Source organism: Mustela nivalis, assembly GCF_964662115.1.
Source record: "Mustela nivalis genome assembly, chromosome: 14".
NCBI classification, from domain to species: Eukaryota; Metazoa; Chordata; class Mammalia; order Carnivora; family Mustelidae; genus Mustela; species Mustela nivalis.
This window is the reverse complement of record NC_139033.1, coordinates 89,270,437-89,288,905: the sequence shown is the minus strand read 5'-3', so window position 1 is coordinate 89,288,905 and position 18,469 is coordinate 89,270,437. Positions and strand designations below refer to the sequence as shown.

Genomic DNA, 18,469 nt, shown 5'->3' with positions numbered 1-18,469 from the left:
GTTAAGCGCCTGCCTTCGGCTCAAGCACTCTCCCTCTGCTGCTCCCACTGCTTGCTCTCTCTCTGTCAAACAAATACATACATAAATAAAATCTCAAAAAAATAAAAATTAGAAATGAAACTTAAAAGGTATTCATTGATACAATCAACACTATACTTAAATTTCAAGTTTAGGAACAATAAAGAAGAGGAAGGGTCATATGGCTTCAGGTAAAAGATAGCCAAAGAGAAACATAAACTAATTCACTGCACCAGGCCAGGGGTGACCATTTACATTAAATGTCACAGATACCCCTCCTCCCCCAAGCCTGCCCCAGGACGGTGAAGACCACATCCTGTTTGTTCACTTTAGATTCCCTGACTCCTAACTGAGGGCCAGGCTATTAATGAAGCAGTAACACAAAGAAGTCTCCCACAAACAACTCCACCTACCCTTTTGTGATGCTGAGTAACTATCGGTGCTCACCTTTCATCCTAAAAGGCCTTTCAGCCCAACAGATTCCTATGAAAACAAGCTCATCACAGCGGACCAGAACAGGTTCCCACCCTCACTTTAGAGTTAATTCGATGAACACTTAAACTCGGATAACAGTCAAGTCTAAGTAACTGTCAATCCCTAAGTTTAAATCCCTAGTGTGATTCCTTTTTTATTAAAGGGGGGGCATTCTCTCTTCTCTCCAGTTAGCCATACTCAGATAGCTTTCCAGATACAAAGATACTGATGACTTTTTCTTAAACCACACCACGAAAGTGATCCCAACTGAGTGTGCCACTCCAGGACCTAAAGCTCTAATACTACTGCCTCAATCAAGGCTGCAACCTCTTACAGCTTTTGAGCAAGACTTCTCCACCCTGAGAACTGACAAAAGACGGTCAAGAAATGGCTGCTATCCCCGGTTATGGTAAGGGTCCAGTAGACAGACGGAAACCACAGAAGCCTCAGCTATGAGGAGGAGGAGGAAGTATATGGAAATATTAGAGGTAAACAAGTCTGGAGTCGGATGCCTGAGTCAAATCCTTGCATGACCTTCAGGTAGATCACCTCACTGAATGGGTAGATCTTGATAATTAAATGAGATGACACATTAAGTCTCCTCCCCCAGTAATGCCTGATCATTGGGAGAACAGAATTCCAGTCCCAAAGAATCCGACAGCCGGAAAGGGGTTTACAAGTGCAACACAGTTTTTTTTTTTTTCAAATACAGAAACTGAGCCCCAAGATGGGCTGGTGCCTTCCTACCCTCTCCTCGCCACCCCATCCCACACTCTTACTTATGGACACTCGCTGGGCATCCTCCTACACAAGTCAGTGTGTCTCCAGCTCCTGCAGCGCCTAGCTGCTAAGATTGGGTTCTTAATACGTTTTTTCCGAAATTGAATCTAAAATATGGTAATTACTAAGATTTAAATAACTCTTTACAAACCAACTTCCCTCTGGTTTTGAAGAACACAACTTCGTTCTTTCTTACGCTGCACGTCTGGGCCAGTTTCAGCTTGTAAGTAACAGGGGAAGTGAACTTCACTTCGAAGTTCATCTGCAATGGAAGACAGTCACCCATTCCTCTCCTCCCCCCGACCGAGCTCAAAAAACACACAAAGAGAAAATTCTGGAGATTCAGCGTGCATTAATACCCTGGGGACTGGAATCGAACCCCAAACACCCAAGAGAAGTTCCCCACTATGACTCACCGCGTGAGCCCACCTGAGGTCAAACACTCAACAGCAGCTGCAGCCAGCAGCGTGGCGCTAACCAAGCACATACAAACTCCACCCTCAGCCAATCAGAACACCCTTCGTCGCTGCCGGACCAATGAACAGCGGCGGATGTGGCCGTCCACACGTAACCTCAATGCTTGCTGGGAGTTGTAGTTTAAAATGAGGAGCGGGACACTCGGAATCCAGGATCCCGCCCCGTCAGTTCCTCAGCCAATGAGCAGCACTAGTCGGGTCGGGTCGGCCGCTCTCTCTCCAACCCCCGAACAGGTGACCGCGGCGACATAGGCCGCGGCCAGATGTGGGGCCGGAGAGCTGGCGCCTTGCTCCGGGTGCGAGGCCTGTGGCCGGCAGGGGTCCTCGGAAGGAGACCGCTAAGCTGCAGTGCTGCGTCTCTGGCGGGAAACAGTTCCCCCCAGTGTTGGAACTGCGGTGGCCCAGGGAGCCACATGCGTGGGGACGGGTTCTTCTGTCCACAGTGCCGCGCGCTGCAGCCACCTGACCCCAGTCGAGATTACTTCAGCCTCCTGGACTGGTACGGGAGGTGGTTTCGAGAAACACGCTGGGGCAAGAGAGACGCCAGGCTGGCGATTTGGGGGTTGCAAAGGAGAAGGCGGGACCGGTTAGATCGGTGGGCGGAGCCGTAGGGGCGGGGCCTGGGAACACGTAGGGTGCCATTGCGGTGGGTGAGTGAGGAAATTGAGGGGTGAGCCTGAGGATAGGGCCTCTGAGGAATGGAGACGAGAAGGGAGGGAGGAGTGGAGGGGTGGGGAAGGAATTTAGGGGAAATTGGAGGAGGGAGGCTTCAGTGGAGGGAAACCTGAGGGCTGGGCCCTGAGAGGGGAAGCTGAGGGGCGGGACCTGAGGGAAGTGTGCTAGAGGGGCTGCTTAGAGTTGATGGATAGGATCAGAATGGTTAAAGTTGGGTTGAGACAGAGGTCACAAGTAGGCAGAGAGGCAGGCAGAGAGAGAGAGGAGGAAGAAGACTCCCCGCCGAGCAGAGAGCCCGATGCGGGGCTCGATCCCAGGACCCTGGATCATGACCTGAGCAGAGGCTTTAACCCACTCAGCCACCCAGGCGCCGCTGGGTTGAGACTTTTAAGAAAGGCGTACTGAGGTGCTGTCCAAAATAAGGGAGTTGAGGAGCTTCCAGGTTTGTGAACACGTGGAGATGGAAGAGGAGTGTGCCTGGAGAAGGCTTGGAAGCTTCCCGCCCTTTCACCCGTGCATGTTTTCCATGTGGTTGTTCCTGAGTTACATCCTTTTATAATAAAATAAATCTAGTAAGAAAAACAGAGTGGGGTGTAATAGCACCGGAAAACCTAATACTGTGGGCTGAGTCTAAGGGAGAAATGAGAACTGGAGGGAGAGTGTCAGAAGTGGCTGTTTTTCCGGTTTTCCTCCGAACCTTAAGGAGCTTGGAGAGGTGTTGAAATTTCAGCAGAGCTAAACTGCTAAGACAGGGAAGGCTCTGGGAATGGAAAGCGAAAGGAACTGGGTTAAAATAAAATGAGAGGCGAAGATGACTTGGGCTTTCAAAATACAGGGTAGGATTCCGGAATGGTCCTTCCCCTTAACTCTGGGATTGGTGCCTACCAGTCATTCCGCATTTATGATGTGCTGCCCTGACACTATCCTTTAAGTTCTGCAAACGTGCCAATCGTGTCCGCACCTCAGAGACTTTGCATGTTCACTCTGCCTCTTGATGACTTTTTTTCTCTGATCTTTGTTTATTTTTCATCATTATTTAGGTCTCAACTCAAATGTCATTTCTTTGTCCATGACATTTACCATTTTCTCTGACCCTATTTTCTTTTCCTTCACAGACCTTTTTGAAATTCTCTCTCCATGTTTATTCCATTTACCCCTGTGAGAAGAGGAACCAGACCCATAGTACACAAATCTATAAATATTTGGTACATGAATTTTATATCCCAATTTCCTTACAGCAACCGTGCCTTCAGAGTTGACACAGCAAAGCTTCAGACTAGGTACCAGGAACTACAGCGTCTTGTCCACCCTGATTTCTTCAGCCAGAGGTCTCAGGTAGCCTATTGTCCACCCCTAATCATACCCAAACACTAGTGTACACAGGGTGGGTGGCAGTGGCCTTGTGGTGATGTGATTATGAGAGACAGAGCTAAACAACCAGCTCCACCCTGGGACAGCCTGACCCCGGCTAGTAGTTAGGCCCTGAACCTGCCTTGCACTCACAACTTTTACCTGACTTCCCAGAAGAATTAGAACCCACTGGTTGAGAATGAAGACAGCTCATCCCACACCAGTTCTACCTAGGAGATTTCCTTAGTTGTCTGCCCATCCATATTTTATTAAAGAGTTTGGGAATGTAATGTGGCTAATTTGGATGGTAATGAGATTGTCTTCATCTCCACTAACAGACTGAAAAGGACTTCTCAGAGAAGCATTCAACCCTGGTGAATGATGCCTATAAGACCCTTCTGGCTCCCCTGAGCAGGGGACTATACCTTGTAAGGTGATTTCCCAACCCTTCTATGTGTGACTACATGGTATCCATTGGGCTGAGGGACAACTGCTGCCCTGTATTCAGCAGAAGAGTGCTTGCGACCTGAGCTAGTCTAGGGACCCAAAGATAATTAGCCTTGAATGAGAATAGTTTTCTCTGAGTATTTGTATATCTTACTTGCCAAAGTGCATTTTTTTTCGTACCACTTTCTGTAAATTTCAGGGATTGGATGGTGATAGCGTTCTGGAAAGAGTAATTTTGGCATTTTTTGTGTGGAAGGGAAGAGTTTAGCACCTTAGAATTTTAGGATTTTTTTTTTTTAAGATTTTATTTATTTATTTGACAGAGAGAGATCACAGTAGGAGAGAGGAAGGGAAGAGATCACAGAGAGAGAGGAAGGGAAGCAAGCCCCCTGCTGAGCAGAGAGCCCGATATGGGACTCGATCCCAGGACCCTGAGATCATGACCTGAGCTGAAGGCAGCGGCTTAACCCACTGAGCCACCCAGGCGCCCTAGAATTTTAGGATTTAATAGAGCCTTTACAGATACCTAATTCAGTCTCCCAAGTGGAGAAACAACTCCCCGGGGTCACACAGTTCCAGGTAGCAGAAAGGAATCCTGTCCCAGCACTCCTGTCTCAGGGTAACTTTCCCATACCCTACCTTTACATTCTCACTATTGAGACAGTTCAACTTTTGATTTTTAATGAATCATATTCTGTTATATTCTGTAAGTAGGATTTATGACTTTAGCCACAGTCTCTTCAATCAACCTTACTTTTCTCTGCTTTATGTCCCAATAGCTAAAGCTCCATGGAGTAGAGATTCCTGAAGGGACAGATTATGAAATGGACAGGCAGTTCCTCATGGAAATAATGGAAATCAACGAAAAACTTGCAGAAGCTCAAAGTGAAGCTGCCATGAAAGAGATTGAATCTATTGTCAGAGGTAAAAGATAAAATACTACTGAATGCATTTTATTGCTGTTTTGAGTACATGTTCAAGGTTAAATGAAAAATGAATATAAAGACTACATATAGGTCATCATAATGATTCAGGGAGTATTTTTTTTCTTGGTGATACTGAAACCAGTTTTGTCTGGAAGTTAGACTTGCAGCATCTCTAACCTTCCAGAAGGCAGCCTTAAACCAAGAACATCATAATATTTTGCAGATTAAAATCCTCCTTCCTACCCATGACATCATTTAGATGTTATTATTGTCCCTGACAAGAATAATTAGGCCTTGGGGCGCCTGGGTGGCTCAGTGGGTTAAGCCGCTGCCTTCGGCTCAGGTCATGATCCCAGGGTCCTGGGATCGAGCCCCGCATTGGGCTCTCTGCTCAGCAGGGAGCCTGCTTCCTCCTCTCTCTCTGCCTGCCTCTCTGCCTGCTTGTCATCTCTGTCAAATAAATAAATAAAATCTTTAAAAAAAAAAAAAAAAAAGAATAATTAGGCCTTAGAAGTTCATTGAAATGCTCAAGGTCACATTACAGAGCAAAGATTGAAAAACTGACTTCTGATCGCATATTGCTTTGTTTTCTGCTTTATTTCACACTATATCAGTCAGGGTTCTCCAGAGAAACAGAACCGATAGTATACATGTATATATGTAGAGAGAGAGAAAGAGAGAGAGAGAGAAACCTATTTTAAGGAATTGGCTCACAGAATTGTGAGGGCTAACAAGTCCAAAATATGTCAGGCAGACCAGTAGGCTGGAAACTCAAGCAGGCTTCTGTGCCCACGTTATCCAAGCTAATCTTTACTTAAAGTGAGCTGGTTATAGATGTCAATCACATCTACAAAATACCTTCACAGCTGTATCTAGACTAGCATTTGACTGAACAGCTGGGCCCAACCAAGATGACACATAAAATTAACCATGCCACATAGAAAAAGTTCCACATTCTCGCTCCAATTGTATGCACATATGTACTTTCACAAATATTTGGCATGCCCACTGTGTAGCAAGCATTGTGCAAACATAGTGAACAAGAAAGACATGGTCCATGTCTTCATGGAGTTTATATATTCCAACACAGTGAATCCAAAATGGAATTCATGAGCCTCTCCCCTCCTCCTAAAACAAAACAACCACAACCTATTCCTCTGCTGATGTTCTCTAAGTGAATGACACCATCCAGTTGCACAAGTCCAAAAAACACACTGAGGAGGTGGGGTTTTTTTTGTTGATTTTAAATATTTTATTTATTTGACACAGAGAAAGAGATCACAAGTAGGCAGAGAGGCAGGCAGAGAGAGAGGAGGAAAGCAGGCTCCCTGCTGAGCAGAGAGCCTGATGCAGGGCTCAATCCCAGGGCCCTGAGATTATGACCCAAACTGAAGGCAGATGCTTAACCCACTGAGCCACCCAGGCACCGCTGAGGGGGTGTTTTTAAAAACTTGTCCTCCCTTACCCCATAGGCAGTCATCACCAAATCCTGAAATGCTGATCTTCTAAATGTGTCCTAAATCTGTCTGTCTGCACCACCAGCACCCTGTTCCAAGCTGCTGTTCTTTCTCACCTGGATAGCTATAATAGCTCCACACTGGTCTAGCTATACCTTCCTTCGAATATATTCCTACACTGTCACTTATGAGAGCTTTTGTAACCCAAATCTAATCTTTACCTGGGTTTTAATCTTTACCTAGGTTATCCTAGGTAACTTTTAAGTTTTAAAGTTGCTTTAAAACTTTAAGTGGCTTCTCACTGCTCTCAGGTTAAAGACCAAAGTCTTTAGTATGGCTTACAAGGCCAGGTATAGTCTGAACTCCTCTTCCTCCCATTTCCTGTCCACTCTAGCCACACAGGCCATTTCTAGTTCTTCATCTCTTCCAAGCACCTTTCTACCCTGGGGCCATTGCACATGCTGTTCTTCTGCTTAAAACCCTCTTCTCCTTCCTCTAGTGAACTCTTCCTCTACCCGATCTGGGGGCAGTCAGCACTTCCTCAGAGAACCTCTTTATTGATAACATTTTGGCAGTGGGTATCTCTCCCTTATAGGACTAATCACAGTTATAACCTTACTGTTTCACATGAGATTATTTGACCAATGTTAACCTCCCTCCCTCCTTAGACTGAAAATCCATAGAAGCAGAGACTTTCTGCTCAGCCCATGTACATGGTGTATATAACGTGGGCTCAGTAAATAAACTGAGTAAATAATGAAAAAGGAAGCTAAAATCAGTAAAATCGGGGTTTGGGCGTTAGTCTATCAATTAGAGATGTATCAACAGCCTTAAGGCTGGGTGGTGTTGGACGAAGACCTCAAGGTTCACAGTCAAAAATCCTCTGCACAGCTGTGGAAGACAGAGGAACATGATCTGCTGTGAGGGGGTCTCGAGTGCAGTGTTAACACTGCCATTGACTTTGCATGTGACCTTGAGCAAACGACTTCATCCCTCTGAGCCTCAGTTTCCTCATCAGTAAAATGGAGATAACATTAGTACTGGTTGTTGCAAGGATTAAGTTAAATCAAATAAAACATGTAAAACACATAAAACAGTGCCTGACCCATAGCAGGTGCTCAGTCACTGGTGGGGGTTATTCTAGCCCTATAGTGAATGTCTGGTTTTGGACAGGTCACTGACCTTCATTTAGATTAATTCCTAAGTTTCCTCCCATATAGGCATGTGCTAAGACCTAAAGTAAGCAAATATTCGAGGGCATAGAGCTGGTTAGATCTGGGCAGAACTTCTGAGCCTCTAGACTCCTCATCCAGTGTTTTGTCAACACTATGTTGCTAGTTTCTCACCACTGTCTAGGAGTCTATAGATAGGGCCTGCTCCCAGCTCCTCCACTCAACCAACCATATGAGCAGGGCCGTCTCCCAACATCTCCCAATACCTCCGCCTACAATGGAGTTATAATGTATTTGAAAGTGCTTTGAAAGCAAGCGACCTAGAAGTGATGGATACTTTTTATATCTGGAAAACACACTTACAGTAAAATTCTTCATTTCCTAATGAAGATATAGCAGAAACAGGAGGTAGCTGCTCCTTTACGTTATCTGGCATCTTCTCTCTTAGGATCTAGGATCTAAATGTTTCATTTTCCTGGGAGGCTGTGTAAGTTGCAAGTGGTTATTTGAAACATTGTGATGCCCACAGGCAATCTCAGCTTGCTAATTTTCTACCTATAAGCTAAAAAATTCATACTGCTTGGTGGAAATAATCAAAGCATTTCCTTATCCTTTTTTTTTTTTTTTTTTAATGATTGTATAGCCATTTTACAAGCCTTAGTGATTGCCCCTCAGACGTTACAGAGTAGAAAAACAACACTGCCCTAAACAGAAGCTGCCGGGGAGCCTGGGTGGCTCAGTCTGTTGAGTACATGACTCTTGGTTTCAGCTCAGGTCATGATCTCAGGGTTGTGGGACTGAGCCTGGAGTCAGGCTTTGCACTCAGTAGGAAGTCTAATTGAGATTCCCTCTCTCTCCCTCTGCTCCTCCCCTGGGCACATGCATTCATCCTCTCTCTCTCTCTCTTTCAAATAAAAGCAAATAAATTAAAACACAGCTGCTGTCTTGGGACATGTGGACACAGGGCTTATGAGGCCTCACCTGGAATCTAAGCTCACTATTGTGTTGTGCTGAAACCAGCTATAAAGTGTTATCTTCAAGGGACGCCTGGGTGGCTCAGTCAGTTAAGCCACTGCCTTCGTCTCAGGTCATGATCCTGGGGTCGTGGGATCGAGTCCTGCATCGGGCTCCTTGTCCAGCAGGGAGCCTGCTTCTCTCTCTGCCTCTGCCTGCCTCTTTGTCTGCTTGTGCTTTCTCTCTGACAAAGAAATAAATAAAATCTTTTTTAAAAAAAACGTGTTATCTTCACATCTCAAGTCTGTATAAATAGAAAAATTAAGATAGTGATTTTCTCTTTCAGCTAAACAGAAAGAACTGACTGACAATGTGAGCAGAGCTTTTGAACAAGGTACTTTCTTCATTTCTTGACTTTCTTAAATATGGAAAGAAACTGTAAGCACTGAGGTGTAACCATCGATTGAATAAGTAACTGTTATATACTCATCCTATAATAAGTACGTAGGGAGCTATAAAATATAGGCAAGTGGACATTTCTCCCTTCAAGGATTCACAGCCTTGCTGGAGAAATAAGTTTTGCCAAAAACCATGATATGCCAGTGAAAGAGGAGATGAAAGTGCTTCTGTCTCCCATTAGCAAGTAGGAGAAGTTAAGGTACGGGATGTAGGCTGAAGCCAACACAAGCAGATCCTGAGGGCAAGGCTGCATAGTTGACATCTGGCAAAGCCTGCACGCCCCTTTCCTCTGCAAAGCCCAGAAGGAGAAGCCCATGGCAGAGCTGTGCCCAAACTTCCTGGTCCCCATTGCTCCTGGCTTTCAGCTGGAAGAGATTCAGTCTATTTCTGGCTATTTTGAAGTAAGAACAGTCTTTTTCTCCATCCCAGACTTGTGCCACCCCTCAAATACAGGAGTAATGGGCCCTTGGGCTGAAGGATCATTTGACTGCAGGAAGCAAAAGGCCACTCAGGCTAGCCCAGATAAAAAGGACGTTATTATAAGGAATTAGGACTAGCTCCCCAAATCCAAAAAAAAAAGTCCCTGTGAGGATTATAGTATACAGTGGGATAAGAGCTCTTCTGGGACAAAGCCTGGGAGCCAGAAAGCAGTCTGGAACCAAGCTGTGGACTGGGACTCAATGCCTCTCAAGTTTCATTCTATCCTCTTCTCACTATAAACCAGTTCCATCCACTTCCTCATTAGTGTACAGTGCTCCAAAGTGGCCTCCTGCACTGGGTGACTTCTTAGTTCGCCTAGGTCCATTACCTAATAAGTACAAGGACTTTGACCATCTGACTGGAGTTCCCTGGACCCAACTCTAGATTCCAAGAGGGGGGATGTGCTTGGTCCAGCTTGAGCCAGATGTCCACTCGAGTCCAGTCAGCTAGTACTGAGGGGACAGGGTTACACAGTGTGCTGTCCAGCTTGCATGGGCAGTAGAAGTCTGTTCTGACACACAGGCAGAGGGAGGGCCTCTAAAAAGATGTCAGGGAAATGCAGATTAACAGCCTGATATGACTGCCTGAAATCCACGAACCCAAGCCACTGGCTACTCCGTGTTCCACCAGGGTTTACCCCCATCTCCTACTGCACTTTTGTAGATTTTTTTTTTTGTAGATTTTAAGAAGAATAAATAATATTTAAGTAGAACTTAAGGAATAAAAACAGAAGAAATACCCTTGTCGCCACCACCCAGCTTAAGAAATAAAACATGCAGGGGCGCCTGGGTGGCTCAGTGCTTTAAAGCCTCTGCCTTTGGCTCAGGTCATGATCCTAGGGTCCTGGGATCAAGCCCCACATCGGGCTGTCTGCTCGGCGGGGAGCCTGCTTCCTCCTCTCTCTCTGCCTGCCTCTCTCCTACTTGTGATCTCTGTCAAGTAAATAAATTTTAAAAATTAAAAAAAAAAAAAAAGAAATAGAACATGCAGTGAAGATATACAAATGGTCAATAAGAACATGGAAAGATATGCAACATTACTAATCGTTAGGCCAATGAAAATCAAAATTACAACAACATACACCGACTAGGGTGGCTAGTAGTAGAAAACCCAGAAAATAACAAGTATTGCTGTGGGTCTGGAGAAGCTGAAACCCTTGTGCACTATTGATGGGAATGTAAAATAGTGCAGCCACTATGGGAAACACTATGGTATTTCCTCAAGGAATTAAAAACAGGATCACTGTAAGAGCTAACAATTCCACTTCTGAGAATATACCTGAAGAATTAACAGCAGGGACTCCAAGAGATGCTTGTAGGCTGTAAAGGTAAAGCCAGACACTACTTAGAGTGGTAAGGATATATTTCAATCAGTAACAACTATTGCAGTAGGGAAGGTCTGATATGAACTGAATTCCTGATTTATACAGAGGTTACTAGGCGTTACTAGGCATTTTAAAGAAAGAATGAAGAGCACCTGCATGGCCCAGTTGGTTAAGTTTCTGTCTTCAGGTCAGGTCATGATCCCAGGGTTCTGTGATTGAGCCCTGAATCAGGGAGTCTGCTGCTCCCTCTTCCTCTGCACCTCCCCCCGCTCATGCTCTCTTTCTCCCCCACCCATTCTCTCTCAAATAAATAAATAAAATCTTAAAAAAATAAAGGGAGAATGAAGGAGTAGGGAGGGGGATGAGCATGATCTCGGTAGAGTCTGGGAATTGGAAAATTATAAAAATGGGAAAAAGGGAAGGTGGTGGGATTTGGTCCATGTACGATCTGGGTTTGCTAACTGGGGCTTATCGAAGTTAGGCTTCTACCCTCCCTCAGACACTGGGAGACAGGAGTCCTACCTTCTGATGTTAGCTGCAACGAACAGTAAGAGACAGGAAGAAGAGACATTTTTCTTTTCTCCGAACAATGTAAGTCCATTTCTCATTTGATTGCCCTTTGTTTATTAAGGACTAGCTGAACCATCTGTTGAGACTTGGTAGAAGAGGATATTTGGTGGATGACGTGAGCAATCAGGCATTTAATGAGGAGCATCTCTATGGAAACAAAAAGAAAACAAAGGCTAATGGTGGGAACAGACTATAAACCCAGTTTCTGAGTTCAGAGACTGGGCAGTCACTTGAGAAGACACTGACCCCTTAAGCATCTTTACATGGTAGTGTGAGGACAGCAGAGGCAATCTGATAGATTTCTTGTTTTATAGTCTGAATGTTGGTAGTGATGGCATAGACGTCAGTGTCACAGCCATGGCTATTTTTGAGAGCAGAGCATGGAAGACACACAGATGTTCTGGTGGCTTTTTGGGTAGCCCAAGTGGCAGCAAGTCCAGGCACAAAGGTTGCCAGCACGTGATTTGTAGTGATGAGTTCTTTGATGCTTATATCAAATTGTCTGGGCTTAGCTTACGAGGTATTTTCAGATCCCAGAGGAAAGGGCGACCACAAGAGGACCTGAGTCCCAAAAAGGATTAGGTTTTAGATCTCAGTGATCATACTGTTCTTTCTCAGGAGAGGAGGAAAATGGGAAACAGCACTTGGAGAGTTGTAGCCAGATGCTAAAGGAAACTAGGAGAAGTAAGAATTTGCTGAAGGCTGACAAAATGTCTAAGATGGCAGGATCCAGCTTGGTTTATAGGAAGATAATAAAACCTCAAGACTAGATTCTGGGTGTGGTATACTTTTCCACTGTCATAAAATTTCTATCAAAGGTAATCAAGGTAAGAATAGTTTTGTGAACAAAATACCTTTAGTTACATTAAAGTTGGCCTAATTATTTACATGAATGCAACAAGAATAGTAATCAATACAGACCTTTTTAAGTTTTCTTTTCTTTTTTTTTTTTTTTTTTAAGATTTTACTGACTTATTTGACAGAGAGGGGAACACAAGCAGGGGGAGCGGGAGAGGGAGAAGCAGGCTTCCCACTGAACAGGGAGCTCAATGTGGGCCTCAATTACAGGACACTGGGAGCAGAGCATGGAAGACACACAGATGTTCTGGTGGCTTTTTGGGTAGCCCAAGTGGCAGCAAGTCCAGGCCGAAAGCAGCCGCCCAATGACTGTGCCACCCAGGCACCCTTAAGTTTTCATAAGGAATCTCAGATTGAACTTAAAAAGCCCCTCAATGAGGGGCGCCTGAGTGGCTCAGTCTGTTAAGCATCTCACTCTTGATTTCAGCTCAGGTCTTGATCTCACGGTCCTGAGTTCAAGCCTTGCACTGGGCATGGAAGCCCACTTTAAAAAAAAAAAAAGAAAACAAGGGGCACCTGGGTGGCTTAGTGGGTTATGCCTCTGCCTTCGGCTCAGGTCATGGTCTCAGGGTCCTGGGATCAAGCCCCGAATTGGGCTCTCTTCGGGGAGCCTGCTTTCCCCTCTCTCTCTGCCTGCCTCTGTGCCTACTTGTGATCTCTCTCTCTCTGTCAAATAAATAAATAAAATCTTTAAGGGGAAAAAAAAAAGCATCTCAATGCTAGGAAGTCAAACGAAGAATTTGCCATCAGATGTCACCTGTAATACCTACAGATTTGGGTGAATTCCTCTATTCTTGAGGTTCCCCAAAAACATCCTAAATTTCCTGGGCCTGCAGGTTAGTGACCTTCTTTATTTACCTATAATGCTGAGAACCCTATAAGCCAGGTGTCAACCCGGTTTTTTCCAAAAGGGCTTAGTGAGCTTTGGCCCCATAAAGTCAACCTTATTTCCTTAAAATTGTCTGTTCTGTCTGATTTTATACATCATTTTCAAATGTCACGTTCCAGTCAAAGCCTTGGTCATATAATCAATGTTTTAAATTATGTCCTATCACAAAGAGGACAGCTTCTTGCTGAGCCTATGCAAATAGTTACATTGCCATGAAAATAAGAATGTTCAATAATAGTTTCAGAGTATTTTTGAGGAATCATGGAAGGAGAAAAGATAAATGTTTTCATTTTGTTTACACAAGTAAAATATATTTCTTAAATTCCCTACGAGTGAAGTCATACGGCACTTGTCTTTCTCTAACTTATTTCACTTAGCATTATACTCCAGCTCCATCCACATCGTTGCACGTGGCAAGATTTCATTCTCTTTTATGGCTGAATAATATTCCATTGTATGTATACATATATATACCACATCTTCTCTATCCATTCATCAGAGAGTGGACACTTGGGCTCTTTCCATAATTTGCTAATGTAGATGATGCTGCTGTAAACACCGGGGTGCGTGTATTCCTTCAAATTAGTATTTTTGTATTCTTTGGGCAAATACCTAGTAGTGCCATTGCTGAATTGTAAGGTAGTTCTATTTTTAACTTTTTGAGGAACCTCCAGATGTTTTCCAGAGTTGCTGCACCAGTTTGCATTTAAGAAACAAAACAAACATGGGACGCCTGCGTGGCTCAGTCATTAAGCGTCTGCCTTCGGCTCAGGTCATGGGGTCCGAGGTCCTCAGATCCTGGGGTCCTGGGATCAATCCCCGCACCGGGCTCCTTGCTCAGCAGGAAGCCTGCTTCTCTCTCTCCCACTCCCCCTGCTTGTGTTTCCTCTCTCACTGTCTCTCTCTCTGTCAAATAAATAAAAATTCTTAAAAAAAGAAAGAAAGAAAACAAATGGGGGTGCCTGAATGGTGCAGTCAGTTAAGCTTCCAATTCTTGGTTTCAGCTCAGATCACAACTGCAGGGTCATGAGATAGAGCCCCCTTGGGCTTGGCACTCAGCGTGGAGTTGGCTTGGGATTTTCTCTCCCTCTCTCTGCCCCTCTCTCTTGTCCTCTCTCTCTCAGTCTCTCTCTAAAATAAACACATAGGGGCGCCTGGGTGGCTCAGTGGGTTAAGGCCTCTGCCTTCGGCTCAGGTCATGATCCCAGGATCCTGGGATCGAGCCCCGAATCGGGCTCTCTGCTCAGCAGGGAGTCTGCTTCCTCCTCTCTCTCTCTGCCTGCCTCTCTGCCTACTTGTGATCTCTGTCTGTCAAATAAATAAATAAAATCTTTAAAAAGAAAAATTAAAAAATAAAATAAAATAAACACATAAATCTTTTAAAACAAACAAAACTATCATAGGGGGAAAAAAAAGAGAGGCAACCAAGAAATAAAGTCTCACAATATAGAATAAACCGATGGTTACTAGAGGGGAAGTAACTAAGGAGATGGGTTAAACAGGTGATGGATATTAAGGAGGGCCTGTGATGAGCATGAGTTATGTGTGGAAATGTTGAATCACTAAATTGTACACCTGAAACTAATATTACACTGTATGTTAACTGTAATTTAAATAAAAACTCACGTGTGTGTGTGTATACTTTTTTTTTTAAGATTTTATTTATTTACTTGACAGAGATCACAAGTAGGCAGAGAGGCAGGCAGAGAGGAAGGGAAGCAGGCTCCCCGCTGAGCAGAGAGCCCCTGGGATCATGACCTGAGCCGAAGGCAGAGGCTTTAACCCACTGAGGCACCCAAGCACCCCCTTTTTTTTTTTTTTTAGTAAAACTTGGAGCACCTGGGTGGCTCAGTGGTTAAGTGCCTTCAGCTTAGGTCCTGAGCTCCCAATCCTGGGATAGAGCCCTCCCTCCCCAGTTCTGCTCCCTGCCCAGCAGGGAGTCTGCTCCCCCTCCTTTTGCCTCTCTCCCTGCTCATGCGATCTTACTCTGTACCTCTCTACCTCAAATGAATAAATTCAATCTTTAAAAAAAAAAAAAAGCACGACTTACTAGATTGTTAAGTCATGAACCTATTGGCTTTTTCATTGGAGTTTTGGAAATCCTAATTTATTGTTTTGATCTCGAGGGTATTGAAGCAATGCCATCAGAAGCCTGTACCTGGTACAGTCCTTTTCCATGGGTCTCTGAGACTGTATCCTTTTGTTAAATACACCATCTGGCTTATAGCTGGTTGCCGGAGCTTTTAGGAAAACATCAGTGTAAAACCACAACTATCTATAAAACCACCACAGTTAAAGATCTGAGTTTGTTATAAAAATAATACAGTCGACAGGGAAATTTGCTTGCTTCTGTGACATAGAACATTTTAACATAATAACTAAATATTATAGCTGGGCATATTATAGTGAGACTATTGACAAATTTCTAGGAACTTTATAAAATTTCTAAAATAGTAACATTCTGCCCATACAAATATAACCTAGAGAAGGTTAAATATCTCTTCTTTGACAGTGGTTCCCATGTAATGGGAATAATAATCAAATAAACCTAATTAGTTTAACATCTCTCCTTTTAGAAGGTGAGAAAACAAATCCTTTGAGGTTTTCCAGTAATCCTCTCAGAAAATTCAGTTAGTTTGAGGTCAGGAAGACTTTATTTAGAATTCAATTTTGGGAAGTTGCCCAAATTGTTAAATGCTTTAAATATTTAATTACATAGGATCACAGGTCATTGTAAAACAATACTTAGTTATCCATTTAACCAAAGTGGTGATAAAAATTCAAAGGCAAAGGCAAATGAAAAATAAAGAACCTTACCTCTGAATAGTGAGAAGACTTTGTTCTCTTAAGTAACAAAGGACATGATGATAAAAACAACATAAAGCACAGGAAATTATTTTGATAAGACACAATATATGCTACCTAAGCAGATTAAAAGGTAAAGAAAAATCTCTCAGTCTTTTATTAAGACTAGACCAATAATCAAAAAAACTTTGTATTTTTTTAACATTTTTTTAAAGATTTTATTTTTATTTATTTATTTGATAGATCACAAGTAGGCAGAGAGGCAGGTAGGGGGTCGGGGGAAGGAAGCAGGCTCCCTGCTGAACAGAGAGCCCGATTCGGGGCTTGATCCCAGGACCTTGAGATCATGACCTGAGCCAAAAGAGGCTTAACCCACTGAGCCACCCAGGAGAGGGGAAGCAGCAGGCAGAAGAAGAGGCTCCCCGCTGAGCTAGCACCCTGATGTGGACTTGATCCCAGGATCGTGGGATCATGATTTGAGCCGAAGGAAAATGCTTAACTGACTGAGCCACCCAGACATCCCAAAACTTTTAATTTTACCGAGAAAAACAAACTCTGGTTTTGTCAGTACACTATTGAGATTAAAGTTCAAGAGGTGAGGCTGGCTCAGTGAGTGGAGTGTATGGGTATTGATCTCAGAGCTGTGAATTCAAGCTGCACGTTGGGTTTAGAGATCACTTAAAAAATAATAATAAAGGGGCGCCTGGGTGGTTCAGTGGGTTAAAGCCTCTGCCTTCGGCTCAGGTCATGATCCCAGCGTCCTGGGATCGAGCCCTGCATCGGACTCTCTGCTCAGCGGGGAACCTGCTTCTTCCTCTCTCTTTCTGCCTGCCTCTCTGCCTACTTGTGGTCTCTCTCTCTGTCAAATAAATAAATAAAATATTTAAAAATAATAATAATAAAATCTTTTTTAAAAATTAAAAAATAAAGTTCATTTAAAAAAAAAAAAAGCTATAGGCACACCTGGGTAGCTCATTTAAGTAGATCAGACTCAGGTCGTGATCCCAGTGTCCTGTGATGGACTGCCCTCAGCAGGAAGCCTGCTTCTCCCTCTCCCTCTGCATTCCCCGTCTTGTGCTCTCTGGCTCTCTATATCTATCTCTCTGTCAAATAAATAAATAAAATCTTTTAAAATAATAAATAAAATGTATGTTTGCATTATAATTTAAAGTTAACAACTCTGGAAGCATACCTAGTTTATTAAACCAACAATGCCAAACTAGTCTTATTTACCAAAGATTTATACAAGTTATGTGACAATGAAAAATATTTGAGTTGATTCCTGAATTTCTGGAAGTTTTAGGAAGACTAAATTTATGTAAGAACTTATTTCTAAGACAGGATACAATTTTTTTTTAAATTTTTACTTTTCGGGCGCCTGGGTGGCTCAGTGGGTTAAGCCGCTGCCTTCGGCTCAGGTCATGATCTCAGGGTCCTGGGATCGAGTCCCGCATCGGGCTCTCTGCTCAGCAGGGAGCCTGCTACCCTCTCTCTCTCTCTCTGCCTGCCTCTCCGACTACTTGTGATTTCTCTCTGTCAAATAAATAAATAAAATCTTTAAAAAAAAAAATAAATAAATTTTTACTTTTCTAATTTAATTCAAGTAATTAACATATAATGTATTATTTTTTTCAGGGGTACAGGTCTGTGATTCATCAGTCTTACACAGTTCACATCACTCACCATAGCACATACCCTCCCCAATGTCCATCACCCAGCCACCCCATCCCTCTCACCCCCTTCCGCTCCAGCAACCCTCAGTTTGTTTCTTGAGATTAAGAGTCTTTTATAGTTTGTCTCCCTTTCTGGTTTCATTTTGTTTCATTTTTTCCTTTCTTTCCCTATGGTCCTCTGCCTTGTTTATTAAATACCGCATATCAGTGAGATCATACAATAATTGTCTTTATGATTTACTTATTTCGCTTAGAATAATACCCTCCAGTTCCATCCATGTTGTTGCAAATGGCAAGATTATTTTTTTTTGATGGCTACATAATGTTCCTCTGTGTGTGTGTGTGTGTGTGTGTGTGTATACATATATACACACACCACATCTTCTTTATCCATTCATCTGTCAATGGACATCTGGGCTCTTTCCATAGTTTGGCTACTGTGGACATTGCTACTATAAACATTCGGGTCCAGGTGCCCCTTCAGATCACTACATTTGTATCTTTGGGGTAAATACCCACTAGTGCAATTGCTGGGTTGCAGGAAGGATGCAGCTCTTATAAGGGATTTTATAAATTAATTTGGTAATACCGTCGGGAGATAGGGAAATATATATATGTACCAGACATAGATAAATGTACAGACAAATGCAAATACAGATCTCACAGTTTTCATATTAAAACT

General features: G+C 43.5%; 2 protein-coding genes across 24 annotated transcripts in view; one reads left to right on the top strand and one right to left on the bottom strand.

Moving 5' to 3' along the window:
• CHEK2 (checkpoint kinase 2) overlaps positions 1–1,785 on the bottom strand; it is a 51,312-nt gene extending 49,527 nt beyond the window's left edge. For 4 of the 17 annotated variants that reach the window (XM_082698103.1, XM_082698118.1, XM_082698117.1 and 1 more), the window contains exons 1-2: positions 1,689–1,785; positions 1,424–1,534 (exon numbers count right to left, since the gene is read on the bottom strand). In XM_082698103.1, coding sequence (XP_082554229.1) covers positions 1,424–1,534 — 111 coding nt within the window. In that variant the 5' untranslated portion in view covers positions 1,689–1,785. Of the gene's footprint in view, positions 1–9; positions 1,535–1,688 lie in introns of those variants that run through there. The other 13 variants (XM_082698110.1, XM_082698109.1, XM_082698112.1 and 10 more) reach the window with 11 other exon arrangements.
• A 108-nt stretch (positions 1,786–1,893) lies between these two features.
• Positions 1,894–18,469, top strand: part of HSCB (HscB mitochondrial iron-sulfur cluster cochaperone) — a 31,696-nt gene continuing 15,120 nt past the window's right edge. Inside the window, exons 1-6 of one of the 7 annotated variants that reach the window (XM_082698149.1) lie at positions 1,918–2,247; positions 3,662–3,758; positions 4,112–4,201; positions 5,000–5,144; positions 9,076–9,123; positions 11,492–11,583. In XM_082698149.1, coding sequence (XP_082554275.1) covers positions 2,012–2,247; positions 3,662–3,758; positions 4,112–4,201; positions 5,000–5,144; positions 9,076–9,123; positions 11,492–11,583 — 708 coding nt within the window. In that variant the 5' untranslated portion in view covers positions 1,918–2,011. Of the gene's footprint in view, positions 2,248–2,340; positions 2,399–3,661; positions 3,759–4,111; positions 4,207–4,999; positions 5,438–5,650; positions 6,050–9,075; positions 9,124–11,491; positions 11,584–18,469 lie in introns of those variants that run through there. The other 6 variants (XM_082698151.1, XR_014302501.1, XR_014302502.1 and 3 more) reach the window with 6 other exon arrangements.